Raw genomic sequence first — 8,362 nt, forward strand, 5'->3', positions numbered from 1 at the left:
ACAGAAACCTCTCAGACTTCATCAGAAATATCTTAATTTGTGTTATGAAGATGAACGCAGGTTTACGGCTGTGGAACGACATGAGGATGAGTAATTAATGACAGAAATTTCATTTTTGGGTGAACTAACCCTTTAGGTTACATTCAAAACATTTGACACAAATCTAATTCCACACACATTCTGCAGCTGATTGATTTTAAGCCTGTAACTTTTAAAGTTTTTGAACCCTTTGAGAGAGTGACATTTTTGAAACACTGTTATGTGACGTTTGAAATGGTTAATTTGCATAATGTAAAATCTTTGATCTGTGAACTGTAAATGCTATTGATGCACACTGATACAAGCCTCATTAAATGAAGGCTAGCTTAAAGCAAGCATTAACTTCACACATTGTTCATCACACACAGACACACTCTCTCTCTCTGCCTGGCAGAACTGGAGAGCCCTCTATTATAAGGTCACTGCAGATCTAGCCATGAACAAAATGAAATATCTACTCCATAAAGATAGATAAAGGGCAAATAAAACCAATTCTCCCGTTTACTCCCCCTAAAGAGTGAGAGAGACTGCAGTTATGTCAGGTTCATTCAGTCGCAATGGCTGCTGTGCTGTTAAGGATACAAGCTTTGAACTATGTACGGATATGTGCTTAAAAATAAAACCTCTTTACAGGACTTTACCATGATTTTTGACCATTGTGTACACTGAACGCTAATTTAGCTTAGAAAGGATTAATGAGCGGTAAACAATTCCAAGCAAGCATCTTTATTAAGATGTTGAAAAGCTGCTCATACAGTATATTTTCAGACAAAAATGCTTCATAATACTTTTAAACACATCAAAATGTATTTGAAAGCAATCTTTGAAAGCTAAAATAAGAGTAAAATCATTTTACATTTAAAAAAAAGAACAGCTTCAACTGAAAGCGAACATTTTACAATATGACTGTCACATGGTGTTATGAGGCCATAAAATATGATGGCACAGTGGTGATACTTTAACTCTCACTCATACGCAATCAAACAAACACATGGATAAAATTTCACTTGTGGAGACTTACTTAGAGAGGAATAAATCAGTAAACATTTTTAACAAATAGGAATGTGTTGTCTCACACAAAATAAGTAAAACATCCATGCAGTCTGTATTAACTAAATTAAGACATTCTTCTGTCAAGTTGATGTCACCAAAATAGCAGTCATCATGGCTCAAATCTCTTTAAAATCTTACACAACACACGTTTGAATTGAACAAGACCAATCGTCCTAGCTGCTTTCACATAGGATGTAACAATTTTTTTTGCAAAGTAGAGGTATGTATTTTTCAGTGTAAAAGTATTTTGTTCTGTCAGTCAACTGTTTCAAGATAAGCATGAGATAAATATCGCACAGCAACATATGAACTCTATATTTGTTTATCAATATAAAACTTCATTAATGCAGTAACTTCATACAGTGTGCTGCTGAACACATACAGCTTATAATGGCACTCCAAGTTAAAATGTTTCTAAAGATATAAAATTGAGTGTCTGTTGATGTTGCTCTTTAGAGATTTGCCTCGCATCTCTCTTCTAACACATCTTTGCGTTATTCTGTCAGCTCTACCGCCATCTTCTTGATCTCTAGCTGTCCAGGGATCCGCTGCCCTTGTTCTTGTTGCGGCTGAGCGGGAAGGTGGATTTGCTCTGAGGTTGAGTCATTTTGCTGGCCAGATGGACGAAGGGCTCAATGAGCGTTCGTCTGTCGGTCACAGAGACCTCCCAAAGCCTGACCTTCTCCTGCCGCGCCCACTGTTGAGCCGCCTCGCTGTCCACTCTCCTCTGATCCTGCAGGTCCAACTTATTACCCACAACAACAATAGTCACCTATGAGACAGAAAGACAAAGTTTGTTTACATTTGTTTTTCATTATATCCACTATAATGTTAGAAAAAGAAAAAAAGTCATCTTTTATCACAAAAGATTTATGAAAATATGATTTCTTATTATTTGAACCCTTTAAAATACTGTTCAAAAGTTTGGGGCCAGTAAGATTTTTTTTATGTTATTGAAAGTCTCATACTCACCAAGGCTGCATTTATTGATCAAAAGTACATTAAAAACAGTAATATTGTGAAATATTATTACACTTAATAAATAAAATAAATATTAATGATGCACCATATATTTTGGTTTTGGTTGAAATGGTTTTGGAGGGCCAAAGTCATTCACTGAAGCAGTGGCGTTTAATTAGCACTTCTCTAATGGCACATTTTGACTACATCAGCATCTATTTTGTGTTGTCTAGAAAAAAAAAAAACTCTAAAGAAGAGAATTTTGCTAAATATACACATATATACACATTTTGCACAATATATAATTTCGCTAAATATACAGTTCAAAAGTTTGGGGTCTGTAAGGTTTTTAACCCTTTATGGTACAGAGTTGCCATATATGGCAACAATTAATTTCTACTCACTTCCTTGTTATTCAGAAAAAATACAATATATGGCACTATAGCAATTAAAATGGTAGGCCTTAAGGTTGCCAATGATGTGCTGTTTTTAATTCCAATGACATTTGAATGTCCCTCAAAAACTCTCTTTCCCACTGTCACCCTCACACAGAAGACATCTCTTCTCAAGGGGGATTTTTTTGCAGCATGTTTGATAAGTAAATTAGAAAGTTTTATTCACAAATCAACTTTGTCTAACATAGTTTTACTGTAAATTGAGAAAATATCAATGTTGCCATATGGCAACGCTGTACCACAGTATAATTGCAGTAATAATTTCCCCATTGGGATTTTTTATAGATAGTAGCATCAACAATATGATTGCTGTTATTTATTTTGAAGTGTTTTTGTAGTATAGTTGTATTTAAGTATAAATAACAAAATTATTTCTTCATTTCAGAAAATGAATATATATATATATATATATATTTTACAGAAAGGGCAATAGGGAGCTGCACTCTCCCTATTGCCCTTTCTGTAAAATATTAATATATTCATCAGTTAGCTCTTCCATGTGATGACAGTGAGGAGGAGTTAGCCAATGATAGGGATTAAATGATAGGGATCTACTTATTTTTGGTTTGCATTTCTAAAAGAAATGTGCATTTAAATAGAAAAGAAAATCATAATTTTATAGAAAAACTACTTTTTTGACCATTTTCCATTGTGGTACACAGTTGCCATATGGCAACGTTTTCCTAAGTACCCCAAAAATCGTTTTTGATTTGCATAATTGAAGCTATTTCATGTAATAAAAACTTATTTGAAAAAATATGTCATGGTTAGAACATAATGTGTACCACAGAGGGTTTAACGTTGAAGTCTCTTTTGCTCACCAAGACTGCATTTATTTGAGCAAATACACAGTAAGTAATATTGTGAAACATTATTACAATTGAAAAAATAAGTGTTTTCTATTTAAATATAATTTATTCCTGTGATCAAAGCTGAATTTTCAGCATCGTTACTCCAGTCTTCAGTGTCACATGATCCTTCAGAAATCATTCTAATATGCTGATTTGATGCTCAAGAGACATTTATTATTAATCTAAAAGGGTTAGTTCACCCAAAAATGGAAATAATGTAATTTATTACTCACCCTCATGTCGTTTCACACCCGTAAGACCTTCATTCATCTTCAGAACACTAATTAAGATATTTTTGATGAAATCCGATAGCTCAGTGAGGCCTGCATTGCCAGCAATGGTACTTCCTCTCTCAAGATCCATAAAGGTACTAAAAACATATTTAAATCAGTTCATGTGACTACAGTGGTTCAATATTAATATTATAAAGCGACGCAAATACTTCTTGTGCGCCAAAAACAACGAAATAACGACTTTTCAACAATATCTAGTGATGGCCGATTTCAAAACACTGCTTCATGAAGCTTTAAGAATCGAATCAGTGGATTGGAGCACCAAAGTCACGTGATTTCAGCAGTTTAGCCGTTTGATAGGAGATTCAAGTCACTGATTCGATTCGTAACGCTTCATGGAGCAGTGTTTTGAAATCGTCCATCCTTATATTGTTGAAAAGTACAAAAAAAGATAGAACCACTGTACTCACATGAACTGATTTAAGTATGTTTTTAGTACCTTTATGGATCTTGAGAGAGGAAATGTAAATTGCTGTGAATGCAGGCCTCACTGACCATCGGATTTCATCAAAAATATCTTAATTTGTGTTCTAAAGATGAACGAAGGTCTTACGGGTGTGGAACGACATGAGGGTGAGTAATAAATGACACAATTTTCATTTTTGGGTGAACTAACCCTTTAAAAACAGTACATATTTTTGTGAAAACCGTGATGCAATTTTTTTTCAAGATACTTCGATGACTATAAAAGTTCAAAAGATCAGCATTTATTTGAAATAAAACTCTTTTGTGACACTATATTTACAGTCCCTTTTGATCGATTTAATGCGCTCTTGCTGAAAGAAGTATTAATATTTAAAAAGAAAAATCATACTGACCGCAAACTGAACAAGCGGCGCTCAAACAAACCTCTTTTTTATCACGGCAGCGGTCGATCTCTTTCTTCAGAGCCTCTACTCGTTTGAAGGACTCTCTGCTGTCGATGCTGTAGACGAGCACGAACCCATCCGCGAAAGTGAAGTAGTGTCGCGGGAACTCCTGACCATCGCGCAGCCCGCGCGTGTCGTAGAACCGCACCTGTTCTCGCGTGCCGCGGTCCGTTTCCACAGACCCGATGTAAATGTCCTCCAGTGTCTCCATGGTCTCTGAACCTGCCAATCGGGTACTATGTGAATGTATTCATTTGTCTGAATTTCGAGAGGTAGGTGCTGCTGTCACAACACTCACCTGCAACATGGTTGGCGTACAGTAACTGCTCCAGAACTGCAGTTTTTCCCACTGATCCCTGGCCACACACCACCACCTTGCAGCTCTTGCCCATGATGATCACTTACAGCTGCTCAGTCTTCATCAAAGTATAGAAATGAAGTAGAGTGAAGTAGAATCTCTGATGTGCTATAATTCTGCTGCTGTGTGTTATGGAGGGTTTTGGTTTGCATATATAAGTTACTAACGTACACCTGCTGCTGCGCCTTTTCATCGTCAGATTGCCGTACATTCAATACTAAGTTGTACTTATCCTCAATAGATATTATAATTCAACAATGAAAATAACCAAAGTAAACGTTTAAGGTAAAGAAAAGCTGAACTCACCGTAATCTCTTCCTGTTTATGTGCAGATTTTAGTCTTCGACGAAATTTGACACCAGTCCCGTTGAGCTGCAGTGCGCCCTCTTCTGTCGGGAGGACAGCGATACATGTCCAACAGCTCAATTCAGACAATGGCTATGAACACATATTTCATATTTCCTTTAAACGATAAGAATACATTAACTAATAACCAAAAAATGACTCGCTGCTCCCTCAGTTCAGTACATCACACTTCTGCTTCGGTGTCAAGTTTGGTCATCCATTTACCATTAAAATGCATGTAAAACTTTACATTTGTTTCAACAAATACTTGAGACATGAATCTCAAATATTATTCATTGTTGCATATGAAATAAGTCAATAGGCAAAATTCAGTAGTATACACTCCTGGGAGGAAAATAACTTGGCCAAGCCAAAAATTGCAAAATATTTAGTGGTTTTTAACGGTCTTAAATATTTGAATCACAAATCACTGGTCAGGAAATTAGCAAGAATTGCACAAATACTGTAGATAAAGGAACTTGGCATGGAATAGCCTTCCCCTTTGTTTTCTTTAAATGTTTAAGCCGTGTGGGTAAACTTGCAGACCGCTTTTTTACAGGAAGAAGAGTCAATGTTGTTCCACTCAGTGTTGATGGCTTCAAACAGTTCATGACTAGTTGAAAAATTTCCTCCGGACCAAATGTGAGACCAAATATTCAGTGTAGGGTTCAAGCCACTTCTTAGTTGTTATGCAGTTTGGGCAGGAGCATTGTCTTGTTGAAAAATAACACCAGATCATTCCTCAGATAACAACTTTTCATTTGTGCGAAACAAGCCATTCTGCAATATTCTCCAGTCCTCCAAAGAATTAAATTAATTTTCACAGTGAAGCAGCCGTTTACCAATAGCAGCAGCTAAAAAGTCTCCCCACACAATGACAGCTCTTCCTCCATGCCTCACTGTGCTAGACATGCATTTATTATTATATTTCTCAGCAGATTTTCGAAGACATGCTCTGGAGCATCACCATGCAACTCGTGTTTCATTATAATTCATCACTCCACACACAACTTTCCACAATCTGACAAAAACTTCATTCTGTCTGATGTTTTTCTGAGACATGGCTTAAGTAGTGAATTTGCTTAAATTTTGCCTATTTCCTTACCAATAATTTGGTTAAGAAAGTTAAAAGCTTAGTGTTTAGCTATTTTGGGCGTAGCCCCCTTTTTTTGACAGCCTTTACAAAGTCATAGCCAGAGTTGGGTAGATTACTTATAAGTTACTGATTACAAACTACATGAGAAAATTTGTAATCAGTAATCTCTTAGATACCAATTTTTGGTAATGTAATCTGACTACTTTTGGATTACATTTAGATTACTTTATGCTAACCCTTATTTGATGTCACATATATTGTAGGATAATCTTGTACTATTTTCACAGATACAAAGAAAAATATATATTCCAAAAATATATATATTATATTCACCAAAAAGCGCCTCAACAGATTCTTTTTAAAGTGCAATGTATGGACAGTTAGTACTTCAAAATACTAACACTAATGTACCTGTTAGTGTTTGCTGATAGTAACACTGAATAAAACAAAATCACATCTTATGATTTTAAAACATATTTACTTAAAATTAAGTACATTTAGAAAACAGCAACATTACAAAAACAAATACTGAAAAACACGAAATTCACAGCAATATCACTGCTACATCAAATATTTCATCTATATTATATATATATTATTATTATTCCATATATATATATATATATATATATATATATATATATATATATATATATATATATATATATATCTATATATCATATACACTGCCCTCCAAAAGTTTGTAAACACCCCTGGTAAAGTGTGTTTTGGACAATATCAGCATACATCCTTATCATTTTTTGGTGCAAATACATTATATACCCGACTCTCAATGCATTGTGTTTTCTTCTGAAGCATCAGTGAATGTTTGAACCTTTTTAATAGTTGTGTTTGAGTCCCTCAGTTGTCCTCAGTGTGAAAAGATGAATCTCAAAATCATACAGCTGCTGGAAAGGGTTCAAATATGCAAAAGATGCTGGAAAACGGAAGAATCTGCAGGAGCTGGAGGATTTTTTCTGAAGAACAGAGCTCAGTTTAACTGCTCAGAACAAACAAGAGACTCATGAACAACCATCACAAAACATAAAAACAGTCGTAGATCATTTAGGTAACCACACTTGAGAGAATCAGTGGTTCACATACAAACCCGGTTACAAAAAAGCTGGGTCACTGTACAAATTGTGAATAAAAAAGGAATGCAACAATTTACAAATCTCATAAACTTATATTTTATTCACAATAGAATATAGATAACATATCACATGTTGAAAGTGAGACATTTTGAAATGTCATGCCAAATATTGGCTCATTTTGGATTTCATGAGAGCATTCCAAAAAAGTTGGGACAGGTAGCAATAAGAGGCCGGAAAAGTTAAATGTACATATAAGGAACAGCTGGAGGACCAATTTGCAACTTATTAGGTCAATCGTCAACATGATTGTGTATAAAAAGAGCCTCTCAGAGTGGCAGTGTCTCTCAGAAGTCAAGATGGGCAGAGGATCACCAATTCCCCCAATGCTGCGGTGAAAAATTGTGGAGCAATATCAGAAAGGAGTTTCTCAGAGAAAAATTGCAAAGAGTTTGAAGTTCTCATCATCTACAGTGCATAATATCATCCAAAGATTCAGAGAATCTGGAACAATCTCTGTGCGTAAGGGTCAAGGCCGGAAAACCATACTGGATGCCCGTGATCTTCGGGCCCTTAGACGGCACTGCATCACATACAGGAATGCTACTGTAATGGAAATCACAACATGGGCTCAGGAATACTTCCAGAAAACATTGTCGGTGAACACAATCCACCGTGCCATTCGCCGTTGCCGGCTAAAACTCTATAGGTCAAAAAAGAAGCCATATCTTAACATGATCCAGAAGCGCAGGCGTTTTCTCTGGGCCAAGGCTCATTTAAAATGGACTGTGGCAAAGTGGAAAACTGTTCTGTGGTCAGACGAATCAAAATTTGAAGTTGTTTTGGAAAACTGGGACGCAATGTCATCCGGACTAAAGAGGACAAGGACAACCCAAGTTGTTATCAGTTCAGAAGCCTACATCTCTGATGGTATTGGGGTTGCATGAATGCG

General features: G+C 35.9%; 1 protein-coding gene across 2 annotated transcripts; it reads right to left on the minus strand.

The window, feature by feature from the left end:
- Positions 1-755: 755 nt before the first annotated feature.
- On the minus strand, positions 756-5,276 carry nkiras2 (NFKB inhibitor interacting Ras-like 2). Of its 2 annotated transcripts, none has more exons than XM_067373776.1 (4): positions 5,185-5,276; positions 4,819-4,936; positions 4,501-4,742; positions 756-1,864 (listed from the first exon to the last, which is right to left on the minus strand). In XM_067373776.1, the coding sequence occupies exons 2-4, from the start codon at positions 4,910-4,912 to the stop codon at positions 1,622-1,624; spliced, it is 579 nt and encodes a 192-aa protein (XP_067229877.1). In that variant the 5' UTR covers positions 4,913-4,936; positions 5,185-5,276; the 3' UTR covers positions 756-1,621. The 2 variants fall into 2 exon arrangements, with proteins under 2 accessions (XP_067229877.1, XP_067229868.1); XM_067373767.1 differs by having other exon boundaries at positions 4,819-5,000; positions 5,185-5,214.
- Positions 5,277-8,362: the final 3,086 nt, after the last annotated feature.

This window comes from Chanodichthys erythropterus, chromosome 3 (genome assembly GCF_024489055.1).
Source record: "Chanodichthys erythropterus isolate Z2021 chromosome 3, ASM2448905v1, whole genome shotgun sequence".
In the NCBI taxonomy this organism is placed as follows: Eukaryota; Metazoa; Chordata; class Actinopteri; order Cypriniformes; family Xenocyprididae; genus Chanodichthys; species Chanodichthys erythropterus.